Raw genomic sequence first — 21,787 nt, 5'->3', positions numbered from 1 at the left:
ACTGGTCACTGACCTCCAGGCGGAATACTTTCCATTCACTACCACTCGCTGTCTTCCTTTGGCCAGTCAATTCTGTATCCAGACAGCCAAATTTCCCTGTATCACATATCTCCTAAATTTCTGAATGAGCCTACCGAGGGGAACCTTATCAAATGCCTTAGTGAAATCCATATACAAGGTAAGAACAATGACTGCAGATGCTGAAAACCAAATACTGGATTAGTGGTGCTGGAAGAGCACAGCAGTTCAGGCAGCATCCAACGAGCAGCGAAATCGACGTTTCGGGCAAAAGCCCTTCATCAGGAAATCCATATACACCACACCCACTGTTTAACTTTCGTCAACTTGTCTCGTCACATCCTCAAAGAACTCATTAAGGCTTGTGAGGCATGACCTACCCCTCACAAAGTCATGCTGCCTATCTTTACTCAAACTTTGTTTTTCCTAAAAGTCATTAATCTGATCTCTCAGGATCCTTTCTATAGTACCTTGTTTATACAGATGTAAGACTGACTGTTCTATAATTCCCAGGGATTTTCCTATTCTCTTTCTTGAACAAAGGAACAACATTCGCCTCCCTCTGATTATTCGGTACTACTCCCATGGAGAGTGTGCATGCAAAGATCATCGCCAGAGGCACAGCAATCCCATTCCTTGCTTCCTGTAATAACCTTGGATATATCTGGTCTGACCCTGGGGACTTATCTATCTTGAAGCTTCCCAGAATTTCCAGCACATCCACTTTCTTAACATCAATCTGTTCTAGTCTATTAACCTGGTCCATAGTGTTCTCACTATCAACAAGGTCCCTCTCTCTCATGAATACCGAAGCAAAAAACTCATTTAGGGCCTCCCTCCCTCTTCAGACCCCAGGCACAAGTTCCCTCCACTATCCCTGATTGGCCCAACCCTGTCTGATCATTCTGTTATTCCTCATCTAAGTGTAGAACACCTTTGGGTTTTTCCCTAATCCTTCCTGCCAAGGCTTTTTTGTGCCCCCTCCTAGCTCTCCTCAGTCCACTTTTGAGTTCTTTCCCAGCTACCCTGTAACCCTATAAAGCTGTGTCGGGTCCTTGCTTCTTCAACCTTGAGTAAGCTTCCTTCTTCCTCTTGACGAGAAACTCCTCTTCTCTTCTCATCCAAGGCTCCTGCACCTTCCCATTCCTTGCCTGTCTCAATGGGACAGAGTTATCCAACTCTTGCAACAAATGCTCTTTGAACAGCCTCCACATTTCTGTTGTGCATTTCCTGTAGAACAATCATTCCCAATTTATACTCCACAGCTCCTGTCTAACAGCAGTATAATTTCCCTTCGACCAATTAAATACCTTCCCATATTGTCTGTTCCTATCCCTCCCCGTGGCTATGATAAAGGAGAGTCAGTTGTGGTCTCTGTTACCAAAATGCTCTCCTGCCAAGAGATTTGACACCTGGCCTGGCTCGTTGCCTAGCACCAAATCAAATATGGCCTCCCCCCAGTCGGCCTAGCTACTCATAATGGGGTTGCCATATTGCTGGAGTACTTTGATTCCCAGCTGACTATCCTGGAGCTGTGCGACCAAACAGCAACTTTTGTAACACCAATTAGAATAATCTGAGTAAATCTGTATGAAGAAAACAGGCCGAGTATAAGGCAAAAAACTCAAGTCTATGCAAATATGATTATCTTGTCACACCATCACAGAGAATAGTGAAATGTTCTGGGCAGAGTTAACCTGGCAATTGGAGTTTAAAAGTCCTGCATAATGCATGTGTTTTCCTCAGAGTCCCTACACCCATCAGCTTTTTAAGTCGAGTAATTTTCTGCTCCCCAGTCTGGAAATTGCAGGACAGTATATTCAAAGTAAAACTGATGAATGAGACATAACGGTTTGTTTTAATTTGGATACTTCAAATTGGAGGACAAGTATGTTTATTTCCAAGTCCAGATATAATTTCTTTTCCAAATCACTATTTAATTTAAAGCAGCCAACTGCTGCTTTGTTTAATACACTACACTGTTAGACAGTATAAAGGACACCTGACACAATACTGACTAACTACACCTCCTTTCTGTATGCCAACAAGCGGTAATGGTGAATAATTGTAAACAAGGGACATCATATAAATCAGTCAACACTTAGTCTGCCTAGTAAAATAATTACTAATGATTAAAAAAAGTAATTTACCAGTGTGTGAATTAATTAGAAGCAGCATTGTGATGGGAGTACAACATAAATAAGTTATTAAAATAGATCATAAAACGTAATTGACAAAACCTCGGCAGACCATCTACTTCTTTACCTTTTGTTTCAATTGTCTGATAACTAAAACAACCTACTAATGATCAATTGTCAGAATTCTTTCAGCAAATAAGAGTGAACCCAATTCAGTGTTCAATGCCTACAACCTCCCATCTGCCCTTCATAGTAGGCAACTTCACAATTTCTTTTTAATGCCTTGTCCAGAGTTCCGCTGCACCTCATGAGCAGGGATGATTCAGCCTGGAAAACGGTCTAAGCTACTCGGCATTTTCTTTAGAAATTATCACAAAGCTAATTCTGCCAGAATTTGTTTGCATAATTTTTATTGAAGTATCAGCTGTGATAAAGGTCAAAATGTCAAAGAAAGGTTACTTTATATTAGAAACATATCACTATTATTCTGCTTTTGAGGGAAGCTGTGTTTTACCTGGCCTAACGTGGTCTCATCTTCATTAAACGTCATTTGACGTCAGTCAGAGTAAAACTGCTAATTGAGATCAGTCAGGGTTTAATTGCTAGTCATTGAAGAAAATATAAAGATTGGATGGACAACAAAGTTACATCTCAATGTTAAAAATAAAATCAGCTCGAATTGGCAGTCTTTTTTGCTATGCGACCCAGATTCCACCTTGAATTACATAAGGCACATATAGGTTAGATTCCCTACAGTGTGGAAACAGGCCCTTCAGCCCAACAAGTCCACACTGACCCTCTGAAGAGTATCACACCCAGACCCATTTCCCTCTGATTAATGCACCCAACACTATCGACAATTTAGCACTTCCAATTCACCTGACCTGCACATCTTTGGACTGTGGGAGGAAACCAGAGCACCCAGAGGAAACCCACACAGACATAGGGAGAATGTGCAAACTCCATACAGACAGTTGCCAGAGGCTGGAATTGAACCCAGGTCCCTGGCGCTGAAAGGCAGCAGTGCTAACCACTGAGCCAGCGTGCCACTAAATTGGAGGAACACTATGGTCATTTTCAAGGCTGGATATCATATCTCTTAATCATTATATCACAAACACAGACTACTTGGTTCAATCATGTTTATGCCCCATGCAAGCCTCTCTCCATCTATTGTCATCTAATTTTACTATTAGAGGCCTCTCTTCCATTCTCCATGTCCCCTTATTTGTACCATATTTGGGGATGTACTTAATATTATTCACAGTTCTGGTCTTGATCTCTGAAAATGGTTATTTTCTGTGATTCCTCCATCATGTGTGATGCATACACTCTCAAACCACTCTACAGACAGGTATATGGCTCTGAGAGGGAATGGATAAGAAGTGAACATAACCAGTATATAAATTTAAAATTACTGCCTATAAATTGGCTATAATCTCTCTTTTAAATTGGGACACTCAGCTGAGATGTTATTAATGTAGCTTTGAAAATATATTTTAACAACATACAAAGCAATGATATCAGTTGAGTTATAGAGTATGGAGGTTTACAGCATGGAAACAAGCCCTTTGGCCCTACTTGTCCATGCCATCACGTTTTCACAGTTTAAACTAGTCCCATTTGCCTTCATTTGGTCCATACCTCTCCAAACTTATCCCATCCATATGGCTGTCGAAATGTTTCTTAAATGACAAAATTGGATGCGCTTCCACCACTACCTCTGGCGGCCTGCACCAGACAGTCAGCACCCTCTGTGTGAAACAAAATGCCCTCTGGACCCTTTTGTATCTCCCCCCTCTCAACTTAAACATATGCCCTCTAGTTTTAGACTTCCTCGAGTTGAACAAACACAAAGCTACTAACATTCAGTTCCCCTTGAAATGGCAGCAATTCTTCATCAACTTGAATTTAAATGAAATAAGGATTCTTCATCTGCCTATTTCTTCCTTTCATCCTATTTTCCTTCCCATGTTACCCGCTCACTGCTTCTTTTACGGACTCGTGCTGAAGTGCAGAGCCACTCGTGGTGGCAGCACACAGGTATATTGCCCAAATGAATGGTTCCTGGGGTGCTGAGGTAGTGTCCCTACATCTGAGCTACAAGTCTCACCTGTTCCAGAGATGTGCAATAACATGCCTTAGTAGCTGATTCATTACTATCCATCATCCAAACTACAGACTTTGTTGGAAAGGTTTAACCTCTTCTTGCCCAATACCCTGCACCACAGACTTCTGAGTGGTTGGAAATCCCCGAGTGCGAATCTTTCTTCTGTGATAAAACACCACCCAAATTTGAGCAAGCATCTTTATTTTGAGAATGCTTCTTAATCTTGGAGGTGATGGCATGGTGATGAAAATGTGTTTGCAATGCTGCGTGTTTGAGAGTAGCTTGTCTGTTGGAGTCCAATTCCAACCTTGGGTGCCATCTATTTAGGGCAGAGTGGTAATGTCTGATCTCAAAGGTTTGGCTTCAAATCCATGCTGCTCTAGACATGTGCCATAACATATGTAAACAGATCGATTAAATATATTTACCCCTGAATCTGAAATTCAGAGCAGCAATTATAATGCACTAGTTTAAGTGTTGCCACTATTTGCAAGGGCTAAACAATATGTCTTTTTGTTGTGACAATTTCCAATCAATGCCAATTACTGTAAGTTTAAAGTCGATACTGTTTTGTGCTGTGAGCCTATACCATCTAGGAATTGAATTAATGCGAGTTAAACTTGCTTCATGAAGCATGCTTGTAGCTAATAGATGCAGAAGTCTGAACTGGATTGAAAGTCAGGTCAATGAAAGTAAACTGCACCTTCTTGTTGCATGACCAATCTTCGTAGCTGCCATTTTAAATCATGGTTACATCGTAATTGCTAGCCAGTTTTATGTAGAGGAGCAGAATCACTTGACTTCAAAGATTTACCAGCAGGGTTCCAGGAATAAAGGGCTTCAGGGGGATAGATTAGAGAAGAAATTGTTCTTCCAGAAGAAAAGAAGATTAAGAAGAGAACTGATAGGCAATTGTAAGCAAGCTGAACATTGCAGATCAGATTTCCATTGGTGGAAGGGTTGAGATGCAGAGGACACTGGTTTGGGGTGATTGTCAAAGTAAGCAGCAGCTACTTGAGGAAAACCTTATGTAGTGTGTGTTGAGCTGAATTGGCCTGTCTGAGTATGTGTTGAAAACAATTTCACTTATAGCCTTTAGAAGGGTATTACATAATTATCAGGCATGCAAAGATTTACAAGGCCATGTGGCAAGCAGAGGGGTATGTTACTGGCTGAGTATCGCTTACAAAGTGCTAGAACAGACATGAAGGGCTGACGGGCCTCCATCTAAGCTCTAATCATCAGGCAGTTGATTTTTAAGAGAAATAAATGATACAATTTCTGCCTACAGAGTAATGTTTTCGAAAAGAGTACAGAGATAAATTGGATCTAAAACTGTAAACTAGCACTCAACAACAACTTGGATTCGTATATTTCTTTTAACATAATACAATGCTCTGAGGCATTTCACAACTATTATCAAAATTTATCCTGACTCTCAAAGAAACATTACAGCTTTGAGGAGTATCTGAAATGAGGGAGGACCGGCTTTGGAGGAGGGAATCTCAAAGCTGAGAGTTCAAGCAAAAATACAACTGAAACCACCAACGGTGGAGTGATGAAAAATCAGGGATTTTCAGGCCAGAGAACAATTTGAAACTTTCAAACTCCTTGGAGCTGTGTGCCCTACAAAGAATGCCCATTGTGAATTGAGATTACTGAAAATGAATCGAGACTACCATTGTCTCTCCATCCGTTATCTATTGCAACATCTGTAGTTTCCAATTTGAGACATTTTGCTTTCAGGTTGTGTACCTGACTTGGATTGTACATTTTAAATATTAAGTGGAATATGCTATACGGGAGCAAATTGGAAGTTATTGCAAATTTTCTCATATTCAAGTCAAAATTTTATTCATCCATTCACGGGGTGAGGGCATCACTGCACATGCCAGCATTTATTGCCCATCCCTAATTTTCCAAAGGGCAGTTTAAGAGTCAATCACATTGCTGTGGGTCTGGAGTCATGTGTAGGCCAGACCAGGTAAGGATGGCAGATTCCTTCCTAAAGGACCTTAGTCAGCCAGATGGGTTTTTCCAACAATCGACAACAGATTCACAGACATCATTAAACTCTGACTTCCAGATTTTACCGAGATCAAATTACACCATCTGCCATGGCTGGATTCGTACCCGGGTCCCCAGAACATTACCTGGGTTTCTGGATTAACAGTCTAGCGGTAATTTCACAAAGCCATTGCCTCCCCTGATGTTTTCAAATACATTCTTTCTTACAAACTTCATGAATAATGTATATGCTTCCGGAAGAAGATTAAATCAGGACTCTCAAGACACCAGAATTAGAATGACAGATATCACAGAGTGCTGTGGGGTCAGGTGAATTTAAAGAGGGGAGGGGGCATGGGGGGTTTCAGCAACAGATGAGCATTGTCAAGGCAGTGCTATGGAGCTGGAAATTGGAAGCCTTTAGTGAAATCACAGACATGCAGTCAAAGGTTCACCCCTAGGTCAACTATGACCCCAAAATTGCAAACAATCTACATCAGTCTTAGATAGTTATTAAGGATAGGATAAAGTCAGTGACTTGGTAACAGAGACTGTGGCTTGGGACAATAGCTTCAGTATTCCTAATACTCCGCCAGAGCAAATTTCTCTTCATTCAGTCCTGGATACCTCTCACTCTAACAGTTTGAAGTCTACTGGGGATGGTCAAAAGAGATGATAGTGAGGAATCTATCAACCTGTGTGCACTGCTATTGGTTGTTTGGCACATCTTCATTTGATCAAGCTTTCTGAAATGGTAGCCTGAATTAATTGATTGCTGTGTAAACAAGTCACTACAGGTTAAAACAGAAGTTTCAACAGTAGAGTTAACCAATGACTGCACAACTTTTATCAAAGCTTCAAATGTACAATAATTAGGCTGACATGTTAAAGGCTTTAGTGTCAGTGTGTCTGTTGCTAGTTTGCAGGGTATATTATAGAGCAGGCTGTGGAGTACAAGTCAACCTAGCATGTTAGACAATTCTATTTGTTTTGTGGCAATAATCCTGCATTTGTCTATACTCAGAAAAAAAGTCAACATCCTTTTCAGCCAGGGCATGCAATATACAAGCTAATAACGTGCTCGGTTTTTCACTCAACAAATGATATTTTACTTTATAGTAACCCTGTTACTACAGCAAGGGATCATCAAGGCAGTATGGGCAGTGGTGCAAAGATGCACAGAGGTTTAAAGCACACCCTCTCGCAGAATGATAAAGATGGCAACCTCCAAGATCACAGCAGCAGTTCACTTTCCTACTCAATGTATAAATCGAACCTTGTTTTCGTTTGAGAGATTTTCAAGGTTGACTTATGCACTGGCCTCTATTGTCACTGCTGAATTTTACTACGGTGCTACTTTGAGGTCATAATGTGACACAGTTCAATGCCATTCCATGAACTTCAATGCAACCTTGAGAAGTGGCCCCTTCCCTTTGTACCAGCCTATTTGTAATCCTCTGGCCCTCAATGATTTAATTTGCAGCTTACACTTTCTCCCCAGCTGAAGTGCTGGTAATGTAATTTCTCGGGATGCAAAGCAGAAAGTGCTGGTTGATGTTTGCAGTGAGGATCTCCACCTCGCCCCACTTGGATCACTGTGTAAGCGAGGTGGCCTGCACCCATAAAGCTACAGTTATACCATTTTTTTCTTGCTTCCCCTTCATGACAACCTATCTTCAGCCTTTCACTGCTCACACATGTCTACTCTTCATTGACATACTTGTTTTCTTTCTCTCACTTACAATTTTATATTTTAATTTCAACTTAGGGTCAACACAAAGGTGACTGCATATCAACTGGAATGCAAAGTTATTTCCCAATTCTGATTTCTGCTTTTGACAAACCTGATGAGACCTGATTAGTCAAACAACAAAAATCTGCAGTCTTATTTACTCAACCGATCAGTTTGTTTTTGTTCAACTTTGATTCTATGCTCTAAAATGAATGATTGGTACAAGTTTCATAGCAGTGACTTACTGTTTCAAATCACAGTGCAACTCAGTCTCAGTGCGCACATACTGCCTATTAGTGAGTAAGCCAGCCACTTGGACTAATGTCTATAATTTATCAATTCACACGCATGACAACTCAGTGACCACTTTCCAAAAAAAAGAGCACGATAAGTGGAGGCCAATTAACTTTTTTCACTTTTAAGTGCCAAAATTATGCTTCGTCATTACAACTCCAAGCTGCTTCTGATTTGCTGTTAAATGAAATAGAAATTATATTAAGAGCAATTTTAGTCATTTTGTTCCAGACAAAGCACTATTATCCAAGTTATGGAAGTATGAGGACCCTTCATAATTACAGACAGAGAACCTTCACAGATAACGAGTGGAAATAATAATTGGAAGTGATTTGGGTCTGTTCCAGAACAGGAGACTGGAATAGATTTATAATTCATTTTAAAGTGCTTCTGATTCACCACTAAATAAAACTTCTAATGAGAGGATTCTCTAATGGACTGTCCCCAGGCAAGACAGTCGCACAAACCACCCACTGAATTTGCAATCTATCTAAACAAGTAACCCAATAGAGTTTATTATCCCTGACCCTTTTTGCAGACTTGTCATTAACTAGTATCAGATACTTAGGGCTTGGTATTGGGGAAAATTTCTGATATTGATGGTGTATTGTGGAATTGTAAGTATTTTAGACTTAGTGGTGTTTAATGGCTTTGTTACAAATAATGGACAAGAATGTTTGCCCCTTCAATGTGGAATTAGCTATGGGTGAGCAGTATTCTTAAGTGCAAATTTCAACTATGTACATATTAGGTTTGATTCAGATCACCCTAAAGGAAAACACCTTTGCTCAGTAATGTATTGTTGGGGTCACCTCAGTCCAACTGACAGTATTGTGGAATGTAAATAGGTGGCTATAAAGAATTCACAAATCCCAAACCCATGATTTCCACTACATGGAAGGGCAAAGGGCAGTGGGTTCATGAGAATAGGATCAATTCCAATTTGGGTCTCACCAAGTCCCACACCGTTCTGCTTTACACATATATTCATTCCTTCATGGCTACTAGGTCAAAATCTTGAAACACTCAGCCAGCACTGTGGGTGTGTCTTTTGAACATGAGCTGTAGCAATTCAAGAAGTAAACAGTAAAGGCACACCACCATCTTCTCAAAGGTTTCTCAAGTTGGCGAAGGTTAGAATTGAAGTTTACTGCTATATACTCTAATAAGTATTAATTCACAAAGTCACAGATTACAAGCAAGCCCCAGCGATCCAACTTGTCCTCCAAAGCACATGACTAGTTCTAGGACACATGTTAATTCTCAACTATTCCCCACCACTTGCTCATAATTAAACACAATCGACACTTATGCCATGGAAGTGATTTTTAAAGTATCATATGCATCTGAGTGCATAATCTAAGATGGTACTTGAATTAAATTATCACATCCTTTGAATTAGACAGGAAAGTAAGGGACCACAGACCAAATTAAGAGAATAGCAACAAGTTCTCCCGATGTGCTGGCTTACAATCTTCCCTTAACCAACAGTTCCAGTAACAATAACTTGCCATTTACTCATTTGGGTATGTTTGTAGGATCTTGTCATGCACTAATGGTGATCTCAATTGACAATTGCTAAAAGTCCCAAATGACATGACCACATTTCAAAAGTAATCCAATGGTCATAAACTACTTTGATATGTGATAAGGCAGTATATAATTTGGTAGTGCCAATCACTGGCAGTACAGATTGGCAGGGCTCAAAAGCATTGCTGATCATTATTAGCAGACCAAGCTGCCTGCAATCTTGGAACCAGTATCAGAAGATAGCCCATCCAACCAGTGTCTGTTCATACGGGGACAGCCTCAATGCTTCTGATGACATCTGTACCTTTACTGTTTACTTAAACTTCTTTTTTACATTGCAACAGTTCAAAACAAAGTAGATAAGTGTTGGAAATACTCAGCAAATTGGGTAGCACCATATGTGCCAATCACATTGACGGTCACCAATCTGTAGTATTTAATGTAGTATAAGGATTTGAAAGGGTTAATGTCTGCAAGAGTGAGCAACACTTCACACAGTGATGATCTAAGAGAGCGCATGAGTGACAGGCATCATAATTTCAAGTTAGTTATGCTTCTGTAAAGTTGTATTTAGAGTCATAGAGGTTTATAGCATGAAAACAGGCGCTCCAGCCCAACTTGTCCATGCCATCCAGTTTTCACAATTAATCTAGTCCCATTTACCTATATGTGGTCCACGCCCCTCCATACATATCCCATCTATGTACCTGTCCAAATGTTTCTCAAATGACAAAATTGTATTTGCCTCCACCACCACCTCTGGCAGCCTGTTCCAGGTATGCACCACCCTCTGTGGGGAAAAAAATGCCCCGGACCCTTCCTATCTCTTTCCTCTCACCTTAAACCTCTGTCCTCTAGTTTCCTACCATGGGGAAAAGCTGTTGGCTATATACCTTCTCAATACCTCTCATTATCTTAGAGACCTTAGTCTCCAAGGGAAAAAAAACTTCCAGCTGATACACCCTTTTCTTACAACTCAAACAATTTTTTTTTCCTTGTGCTACCTGGTCTGGATGATTTGAGTTATAGTTAAGAGTATATAGTTCCTTCATATGTAAAAAAAAAAGCAGGCTTTTGTTGAAATCTATCAAAGACCTGATAATCTCTCTGAGTTGAACTGTCCAACAACAATTAACTGTTTCTCCCTTCACAGTTGCTGCCAGACCTGCTGAGGATTTCCATTTTTATTTCATATTTCCAGCATCTACAGCATTTTATTTTTGCTCAATGTAAATGGGGTGCCAGGATATAGAAATGGAACAATGGATCATCCAGCCTGATGGACTGAGAACTCTCTCCGAAGTTCATTCAGGTCCTTCAAACTCAACACGTTATAGGGCTATTGCATCTGAAGCCAAGCATTGGATGCTTAAACTGAGCTTTATAGGCCTGGTGTGCCATTGTAAATGTAGGGTTCATAATACTGCAGCAATTCAAGTAAAGGTAAATTGAGACTGATAGGAGCTTGCATGACCCTCTACGATATGGGTTTTGGATTATACTGGGCTGTTGGAAGTTGTAAATTTTATAGAAGAATAATGAAAGGTTTTTTTGATTCACTAGCTCAAACAGTTTAAGCTGTGTCGGTGGCTAATCACACACTATAAAATCTAGAGTGAGGGATGAGCAAAAACCATGGAAACTCTAAAGAAAAGAATAGTAGGTACCAGTGTTTTAATTCTTTTGTGGGATGTGGGCATGTATTTACTGACTTAAATAATCTGTTGAGGAGAGAATTATCTATGAAATGGTTTTTACAAGTTTATAGGCACAGCAATTATGATTCACAGGCTGCTTGAGTCTACCCCTGTTGTGGCAACTAGCACTCAGACTTCATGCAGCCTTGTCATCCTAATGATGTGTGTGGACAGCCCAATATGATCCACACTGTTGGCTGAGTGTATATCCAAACGGGAACCTAACAGCAATGCAAGGTAGCATATGTTGTAGCTAGCCTCCTACTTTTGAAGGCAGTACCTCTCTCACTTACAGGGAAGCTACACCGAATCAAAGGTCTCGGATTCCAGTGAACAATTTGGAGATGTGGCAAACGCAACACCAGGACAGAGACAAAGAGAAAACTCTGTAGTCTAGTCACAGAGTCTGACTGGAGGAGAGAAAACAAGTTTCTACAATAGGCCAGGTGAACTTGAAGAACGTCCTTCGGAAGGAGTGTAAGTAGATGGTCAATAAGATCAAGGCAAAGAGTTTGATGTTGAAGACCTGGCAGCAGTGCTCGAAAACGTTCATTGACTACACACAAGTGCTCATGGTCAGTGCACCTGGACAAGAGGCTTTCTCCCCAACACTTCACCAGTCTCTCATGGTGCTCAATATACCACACACCAATCACACATGACTCACACCTAACATCCAGATAAACCATTTGCTGCCTCCCCACCCCCCACCCCCCCACCCACATCTTCCAATGATGAAAGCCTCACAGAAACCTCCCCTCACCGCTTCAGAGACCGAGAGAGAAAACAGACAGCTCAACTCATTCACGTTATTGCCCAGATTTCCATAGTTTCAGTAAATCAGTACCACGGAGCTCAAAATCACAGACAATACATTCTCTTCTTTCGTGTGTTCAAGTACCAAATAATCAATTTTTAAAAAAATTACAACTGGATATTCATCTTTATATAAAGTAATACCTCTATATATTCTGAATTTGTCAGAAAGTAAATTTACCTAGAATAAGCTCCACCTTGTTAAAATCAAGAATTTAAAAAATAGTTCACTTTTAGCTATTTTATTTCTAAATTAATCAAACAAAATACCTATTCCACTCCCTCGTAAAATCACAGAGGTTGTTTATGAGTTTTCAACCAACCTTCTGGGTAATCTCCTTCATAAAGGTATCACTTTAGTGCAAAATAATTAAAAACTGAGTGTTCAGCTGTCTAATGAAAAACATCATACGAGACTATATTAAACGGTTGTGTACTCACCTGAAAGATGTTGGACAGATCCCGCAGGTTGAAGATGTAATGGAATTTAATGGCTGTTGGCAGAAAGGTAGAAGCCACTTTCTGATGCAGTGCTAGGGCCAGGTTGATTAGCTGCTGTGTAGACTTCTGCAGTGGCCCAGCAAAGTTACCGAGCTTGAGATGCTGGGACAGAATGGTACTGTAGATTGTTGCAAGAGCATCCACGCCGGGAAACGACAGAGCAAACACGCAGAAGTGGCGCTGGATTAGGAAAATGAAAACATTTAGATGTGCTGGTCATTATGTATGTTTACACACGAAACATTGGCATCTGCAGATTTTAATTTAGATGGAACAATTAAGAACAGTGGAGAATGCAGGCATCTTCAAAAGTATAATCTGTCAACGGATAAAAAAAAAGTGGAATTTAATTCCAATTTACAGATGTTTGACACCCTGGGATGCAGTTCAAGTGAAGGGTAATTATTTCAATTGTGGTTAGCAAACTAAGGGTTATTAGCGTTGATTGTGTAGACAGAAGCTGAGAGCAATTTCGGCCCTGGCTTGTTGTCTGCAGGTTAAGTGTTCATGCCAAGGAATACATTAAGTACTGAAAACAATAAATGCTGGTGATCACAGCAGGTTAGACACCATCCATGGAGAGACAGCAAGATAATGTTTTCAGTCTAGATGACTCTTCATCAGAGACATCTAGACTCGAAATGCTAGCTTGCTGTCTCTCCATGGATGCTGTCTGACCTGCTGCCACCTCCAGCATTTGCTATTTTCAATACAGACTCCAGCATCTGCTGTAATTTGCTAATACATTAAGTACTAGCTGATAATATTACGTTATATGGACTCAAGGGTGGGGGGAGGGAACACCTTTGGATCTCAAAAGGGTAAGACTCAACATTGAAGTCTGCTTCATAGTCTCAGTAACAACACCCATCGAATCAATGTAACTTGAACCGATTTGCCATCGTGCAATAAACTACATCTTGGTGAATGTTTTCTTCCATCAGACCAGACCTCAGGGAGAACGGCACAGAAAACTGGAAACTTGCATGAAAATATTTGTAATTAATGAGGCAAAGCAAAAATAAATCTACCTGTTGCAGCGACCATTTCACTTTCAGAAAATAAGCTTATTAAGGAGAGAAGTAGTTAGGAAAATTAGAAGTGTCAGTGTTGATGCACAGTAATAGCAATGATTGAAGCTATCAGTGACTGGATATTGCTTTTAATAATAAACCCATTTCCAAGCACTGCAGATTCCCTGGGAGATGCCAAACTAATTATTGATTGCTTTCTTCCAGTTAATGTGTCACCCATTTAATTGGTGACAAGGCTAATCTTTATTCCGCTCCCAAGAGTTGCCTTGCCTTTGGCACCAAACCAAGTAACATTCCGCGACTACGGCTGTAGAAGTCCGATATGCAAATAACCTGCACAATCTCAAACATAGTTTTGAACTCAACATGGGCTGCAGCACAAATCTGTGTCCCTCAAACTGGCTGCAGGCTGGTGAGGAAATAAGGAGACAAATGAAATGTCACACTGGTGCAATACAGAGTAATGTCCTGGGGTTGGAGCTGTAATACATTATTGGGGAAGAGCAGAGTTAGTTTCCAATCTGCATCAGGGTGTGCTATACCTCACTCAGAGTGTACTGATCTTTACATCACGGTGGCCAAGTGACACAAGCACAACTAGTGTTAGCAAGCAGCTTTTGTTCTTGAGAAATTTTTGGTGTGAAATACTTTAGACAAGGCCAAGGCTTATGAAGAATGGAACTCCAGAATGTAATTCACCAGGCTGAAAATTCTTATGGAAATAGACAAGGTGAATAGCACCAGGTCAAAAGAAATCTCACTTGCAGTGATTGTATTGCCACCAACTTAAGTAAATAAAAATCTCCTTTTTCCCCCTCCCTCTGTCACTGGTCCTCAATATCTGAATATCCAGGGGAGGAAACTTCCCTTGGGAATAAAGTAAAATAAAATAAATAGTGGGAGAAAACCTATTTATGGATGATAAATCCAAAATAAACTGCCTTCAGGAAATCTTTCAGTTCAGTTTCATGGTTATCCTTATAAAGCCTGCAATCTGAACAGGATTTCTGGGTTTGGATTCTCATTTGGTATCATTTGAGCAAACCATCAAAGTTTCTTTCATCTATGCCAGCTTTGCATTTCAATGCCTGCAACAGATACTGGCCTTGGGTAGGTTTTCCTTCCATACTGTCAGGATCACTGCTTTCAGTGCAGCTTTCAGTCACCCTTTTCTGCTTGTAGACAGAAATCTAGCAAACAATAAACTAAAATTGTTTCAATGCCACTTCTCAATAAAATAAGGCTTTTTTTAAAATGCATCACATTGACAATGTCTAAATTGAACCTTTATTTTAACTATTAGTGGCATAACTATCATGTCAATAAGCTCTGCCGACTTTATTGAAGCCATGTATTGATGAAGTCCCTGTTCAGACCAGTCAGTGGTGTACCTAGAGTCATAGAGATGTACAGCATGGAAACAGACCCTTCGGTCCAACCCATCCATGCTGACCATCCCAACCCAATCTAGTGCCAACACCCAGCCCATGTCTGTCCAAACCCTTCCTAGGTAAAAACAATGACGACAGATGCTGGAAACCAGATTCTGGATTAGAGTGGTGCTTGAAAAGCACAGCAGTTCAGGCAGCATCAGAGGAGCAGGAAAATCGACATTTCAGGCAAGAGCCCTTCATCAGGAATACAGGGGACTCCCTGAGATTCTTGTAGAGAGAGGAGGAAAACTTCTTCAAGGCAGGCATCCTTGCAAGAGGATTCGCAGTAGGGTTAAAATCAACTGCAGATGCTGGAAACCAGATTCTGGATTAGAATGGTGCTGGAAAAGCACAGCAGTTCAGGAAGCATCTGAGGAGTAGGAAAATCAGAACGTATTCCTGATGAAGGGCTTTTGCCCGAAACTTCGATTTTCCTGCTCCTTGGATGCTGCCTGAACTGCTGTGCTTTTCCAGCACCATTCTATCCCAAACCCTTCCTATTCATATACCCATCCAAATGCCTCTTAAATGTTGCAATTGCACCAGCCTCCACCACTTCCTCTGGCAGCTCATTCCATATACTTAGATTAGATTAGATTACTTACAGTGTGGAAACAGGCCCCTTCGGCCCAACAAGTCCACACCGACCCTCCGAACAGCAACCCACCCAGACCCGTTCCCCTACATTTACCCCTTCACCTAACATTACGGGCAATTTCCCATGGCCAATTCACCCTAACCTGCACATCTTTGGACTGTGGGAGGAAACCGGAGCACTCAGAGGAAACCCACACAAACACGGGGAGAATGTGCAAACTCCACACAGACAGCTGCCCGAGGCTGGAACTGAACCCGGGTCCCTGAGACTGAGGCAGCAGTGCTACCACTGAGCCAGTGTGCCGCCCACAAATACACATTTGAAAAGATAACCATTCACTTTGAGAATATCAGTAAAACCAAGAAAGTGACCCCCACGATAACAGCAAGAATCCTGAAAAATATTTAATAATAAGAATGGCATTTAATGTGTTTTGGCCTTGTCAATGACAGATCATCACATCTATGAGACTGATTAGATAAGAAAACAAAATTGATCAATTGCAGATAACATGAGAACCATGACAATATATGGAAAACAGGGAATTTTACAAGTAACGTAAGTTATGTATATAAGCTCTATAGAGAAAAAAATCCTGTGATATTAGAAAACTATCACTGAGAAAAATGGATAAGCTTCAGTTTCGTGCACCAGTCAGAGTTTGACATGTTTAACATTGATACCAGGATTCTAATACTCCAAAGCTCATTAGTAAGCATTATCATCTCAAATTGTTTCATACCATTATTTTTATAGTGAAGCTGCTCATGCAGTGATGTTTATTTTGAGATTCCGCAATGTTCTGACATGTTGCAAAAGTAGCTACTACCCACCCAACAGTTACAGCCTAATACTCTTTCCAACCAAGCACCATGTACAATGCAGTCTTTTTTTAATTAAAAAAGAAATAAGCTGGGTTTTCACACTTGATTTTACTTGGCTCATTGCTTGTATTTCTGAACCATTCAGGCAAAAGAGAAGAAATGTAGGAACTGGTCAGAATAAGTATTCACTGCTACTGAGCCCTGCAGGGAATCTCTTGACGGAGTGCCATGTGGCATAATAAATGAATAATATATTTACTTCAGAAAAAATATACAAAATATACAATAAATGTACTGTGGATCCTTAGGTCGCCGGTTCAATTCCAGCTCGAAGGGGTGTGAGCCACTTTTTGGGGTGGCATGGTGGCTCAGTGGTTAGCACTGCTGCCTCACAACGCCATGGACCGCGTTGGATTCCAGCCTCGGGCGACAGTCTGTGTGGAGTTTGCACTTTCTCCCCGTGTCTGCGTGGGTTTCCTCCGGGTGTTCCGGTTTCCTCCCACACTCCAATGATGTGCAGGTTAGGTGAATTTGCCATGCTAAATTGCCCATAGTGTTACGTGCATTAGTCAGGGATAAATGTAGGGTCGGGGAATAGGTGTGGGTGGGTTACTCTTTGGAGGGTCAGTGTGGACTTGTTGGGCCGAAGGGGCCTGTTTCCATACTGTAGGTAACCTAATCTAAAGTGGTCTTTTGGCCCATAGACTATTAACAGGTAGGGCATTTAGCCTTTTTTGAGGAACCAATGTTCCAACATCACACAGGTCTTATTATTGTAACCCACCCACATCTATCATAAATATAGCTCTCTTCCATTTAGATTCTCCCAATTACATTGTTCAGGTTGATAATAGCTGAAGAGCTGTATTCATAACAAAGAAGCTTACAAAATCTGGTCCGATACCAACTGAGATGATGCAGCACTTTCCATTGATTTGCTAGGCATCAGGTATTATACAGAAGACCAATCTTTCCCAATGCACTTTATTTTGACCACATGAAACTAAATCCTCAACTTTTCTCCAGAGAGGGCATGTCACACCACAATTCCTGCTGGATATTGTGTTTTACAATAGAATCAGCCATCAGGCCAATTTCTTGAGAAGCAAGGATGAAGGAGGTTGCAAAAGCAACGATTACAGACCTGACACCATCTTGATATGTGGGTGCAGTTGTGAGATTTATCGCTGCACTCAGCACATAGAGTCATAGAGATGTAAGCACGGAAACAGACCCTTCAGTCCAACCTGTCCATGCCAACTAGATAACCCAACCCAATCTAGTCCCACCTGCCAGCACCCAACCCATATCCCTCCAAAACCTTCCTATCCATATACCCATCCAAATGCCTCTTAAATGTTGCAATTGTACTAGCCTCTACCACTTCTTCTGGCAGCTCATTCCATAGGCGTACCACCATCTGCATGAAAGAGTTGCCCCTTAGGTCTCTTTTATATCTTGCCTCTCTCACCCTAAATCAATGCCCTCTAGCTCTGGACTTCCCCCACCCCAGGGAAAAGACATTGTCTATTTATCCCATCCAAGCCCCTCATAATTTTGTAAACCTCTATAAGGTCACCCCTCAGCCTCTGAGTCTCCAGAGAAAACAGCCCCAGCCTATTCAGCCTCTCCCATTAGCTCAAATCCTCCAACCCTGGCAACATCCTTGGAAATCTTTTCTGAACCCTTTCAAGTTTCACAACATCTTTCCGATAGGAAGGAGACCAGAATTGCACGCAATATTCCAACAGTGGCTTAACCAATGCCCTGTACAGCCGCAACATGACCTCCCAACTCCTGTACTCAATACTCTGACCAACAAAGGAAAGCATACCAAACGCCTTCTTCACTATCCTATCTACCTATGACTTCACTTTCAAGGAGCTATAAACCTGCACTCCAAGGTCTCTTTGCTCAGCAACATTCCCTAGGACCTTACCATTAAGTGTATAAGTCCTGCTAAGATTTGCTTTCCCAAAATGCAGCACCTTGCATTTATCTGAATTAAACTCCATCTGCCACTTCTCAGCCCATTGGCTCATCTGATCAAGATCCCGTTGTAATTGGAGGTAACCTTCTTCGCTCTCCATTGCAACTCCAATTTTGGTGTAATCTGCAAACATACTAACTATACCTCTTATGCTCACATCCTTTCATCATTTATATAAATGATGAAAAGTAGTGAACCCAGCACCAATCCTATGGCACTCCACTGGTCACAGGCCTCCAGTCTGAAAAACAACCCTCCACCACCACCCTGTATCTTCTGCCTTTGAGCCAGTTCTGTATCCAAATGGCTGGTTCTCCCTTTATTCCATGAGATCTAACCTTGCTAATCAGTCTCCCATGGGGAAACTTGTCGAACACCTTATTGAAGTCCATCGTGATCACATCTACCGCTCTGCCCTCATCAATCCTCTTTGTTACTTCTTCAAATGCCAAGCAATAATGAATTCTGTGCCCATCCATAAAGATATACAACTTGATTACATCATTATAGATGTCAGACAGTGAGAAATTCGCTGGAAAGAGCCATTCATACTTTTTGCCTTGCACTCCACAGTACAAATGCAAGAATGCTAAATTTTAAATGATCACAACAATTTATACTAGACAAATAAACAGGTGCTGGTTGACCAAGACATAACCATGGAGGAAACAACAGGGGATTATTGGCTCTGCATGCTCCTGAGTAATTCAAAAAAAAGGTGCAAGAATTGAATACATTCCTTTTAATTCCGGAGACTGGGTTTTTGTACTTTAATGCATTCCGCTGCTAGCATGTGTAAATAAAGCTCATTCTGAGCTCTGATATGGTAGTAAATCTGGAAGCAGCAGCTCTGTCAGTCTGGACAACTGAACAGACAACAAAATAAATTGCAGAGCCACATCATGTCAGAAGGTGTGTGTCCCATTTTATAGATTACTTTGAATTTCTTCCCCCCAGAATACATCTTGTTATTTGCAGTTTGTTCACCCTCCCCAAGCTAGATGCCCAAGGGAAGTCCATAACCACCACCTCTGCACCTTATAAATTTGGTGGCCAAGAAAGAAAATTGACCAAATGCTGTCCAGTTGATCTTTATTCCCCTTCCTTCTTGGACTTGAGGTACCATAATTGATAGGTGCCCCAAATCATCAGGCTGGATTTTGTAGGCAATATCTTTCCCCTAGCCTCAAGGAAAAATGCTCACAAACATCTCACAAATGCTATGGAGTAGGCCTCTTTCTCAACAGCAATTAAAACCAGCAGCCAAGTCGAGGGAAGCTCCAAGTTTCCAGCGGTTATAAACAGTGGAGGAAATAAAATTTCTCAACATACCTGCAGACGAGGGTTGATGGTGAAGCTGCCGGCTGTGGGATTCATACAGGACACATATTGCACATTGTGGATCTCTTTCAGTGAAAGTTTGTTTCGATCATACCTGGGAAAAGATTTTTTTTAAAGAGGGGCTAGTATCGATAAACTACTTGCCTGAATGGTAACCACAAACTGAATAAAATTTTTAAAAAGACAATGGGTGGCTCAGTGGTTAGCACTGCTGCCTCACAGCACCAGGAACTCGGGTTCAATTCCCGCCTTGGGCGACTGTCTGTGTGGAGTTTACACACTCTCCCTGTGTCTGTGTGGGTTTCCCCAGGGTGCTCCGGTTTCCTCCCGCAATCCAAAATGTGCAGGCCAGGTGAATTGGTCATGATAAGTTGCCTAGAGTGTTTGGTGCATTAGTCAGGGATAAATGTAGGGTAGGGAAATGGGTCTGGGTGGGTTACTCTTTGGAGGGTTGGTGTGGACTTGTTGGGCCTGTTTCCATACTGTAGAGAATCTAATCTAAAATGACATGTTTATGTGGAAAGAAGGGACGAGATTTTTAATGATGTCTGCTCATTCAAGATGTTCCAAAAATCATGTTTTTTTTAATTGAAGGGTGTTACTTTGTGTTTTCATTTCAGGTTTTCAGCAGCTACAGCCTTCTGCTTCAGCCCCTTTCACATGAGTGTAAAAACAACTTGCCCTGAGGGCCCCGGTGCTGAGAGTAATTCTTGGTTTTCCATGTACTTACTGCCTTCCCTGTATTCCTGCAAAGCCAAATGCTCACAAAAAAGTGACCTTGTTTTGACATTCACTTTATTCAATATGCATTTTGTAAAGCTGCAAATAAAATTGAATGAATTCATTTCACAGTTTAGTTCTTTCCCATAATGAATCCAACAGAAAACCTAATACTGAAGTGAAACATGTATAAACCTGCATCCTGGAACAGAACTTAAACATGAAGCTTTCTGTCTTACGCTTGTCAAGACGAGGAGACAAGAAAAACTAATGCCAATTATTTGGCATGAAAAAGCGATACAGACTAGGTTGGACCATTGTTGATAGGAGATGCAGCTGGAGTTAACTGTCAAACTTTAGAGTTCTCAGGCCAGACAGGTAGACTCTGATTGGTTGTGATGTTGCTTTTAGAATACAGAGGACATTGGCAATCCTTATGACCTCTTTTGCAATGCAAAACATGCAATATGTACAAATTCCATTTCTCCAACAAAGAAGGATCCCACATATCAATACATGTTGCTTCTAGCATGTGTAAATGCATCTCAACTCATCACCTAAAACTGAATTCTAGTGTAACAATGGCTCAGTCTAGATTGTTTAGTAAATGTTATCCAATAGCAGCATCATGTTTAATAGTGGACATAATGTTCTGAAGCTTTTTGAGCAAGCACATAACCAGCATACTACCGGGCACTGGTCAATGAGATGCTTTGTTTAGTATAGTCCATTAGCAATTGGGATACATTGTTCATTGAGCGGGGCACACACTAGAACTGAAATCCATGGCAGAGTGCTCATTTGTGTCACAGGGAAAATGTCTTTTTGACTTGATGACAACATCTTGTCAGTACAATAAATGCAAAACAAGTCATGTTCAATACAAAGCAGCAGCACGAGACAGCTTACTTTACCTTTGAATACTGAAGACCGGTCACTGGACTTGAAATGCTAACTCTGATTTCTCTCCACAGATACATATTTGAAATATCTTCCCCTTACAG

General features: G+C 41.0%; 1 protein-coding gene across 2 annotated transcripts in view; it reads right to left on the bottom strand.

Moving 5' to 3' along the window:
- dnah9 (dynein, axonemal, heavy chain 9) overlaps positions 1–21,787 on the bottom strand; it is a 507,475-nt gene that overhangs the window by 275,305 nt on the left and 210,383 nt on the right. For both annotated transcript variants that reach the window (XM_072558306.1, XM_072558307.1), the window contains exons 40-41: positions 20,055–20,157; positions 12,784–13,023 (exon numbers count right to left, since the gene is read on the bottom strand). In XM_072558306.1, coding sequence (XP_072414407.1) covers positions 12,784–13,023; positions 20,055–20,157 — 343 coding nt within the window. The remainder of the gene's footprint in view (positions 1–12,783; positions 13,024–20,054; positions 20,158–21,787) is intronic.

The sequence above is a fragment of the Chiloscyllium punctatum genome, chromosome 39 (assembly GCF_047496795.1).
Source record: "Chiloscyllium punctatum isolate Juve2018m chromosome 39, sChiPun1.3, whole genome shotgun sequence".
Lineage (NCBI taxonomy): Eukaryota > Metazoa > Chordata > Chondrichthyes > Orectolobiformes > Hemiscylliidae > Chiloscyllium > Chiloscyllium punctatum.
Note: the sequence above shows the minus strand (reverse complement) of the source record. Positions and strands in the feature narration are given on the sequence as shown.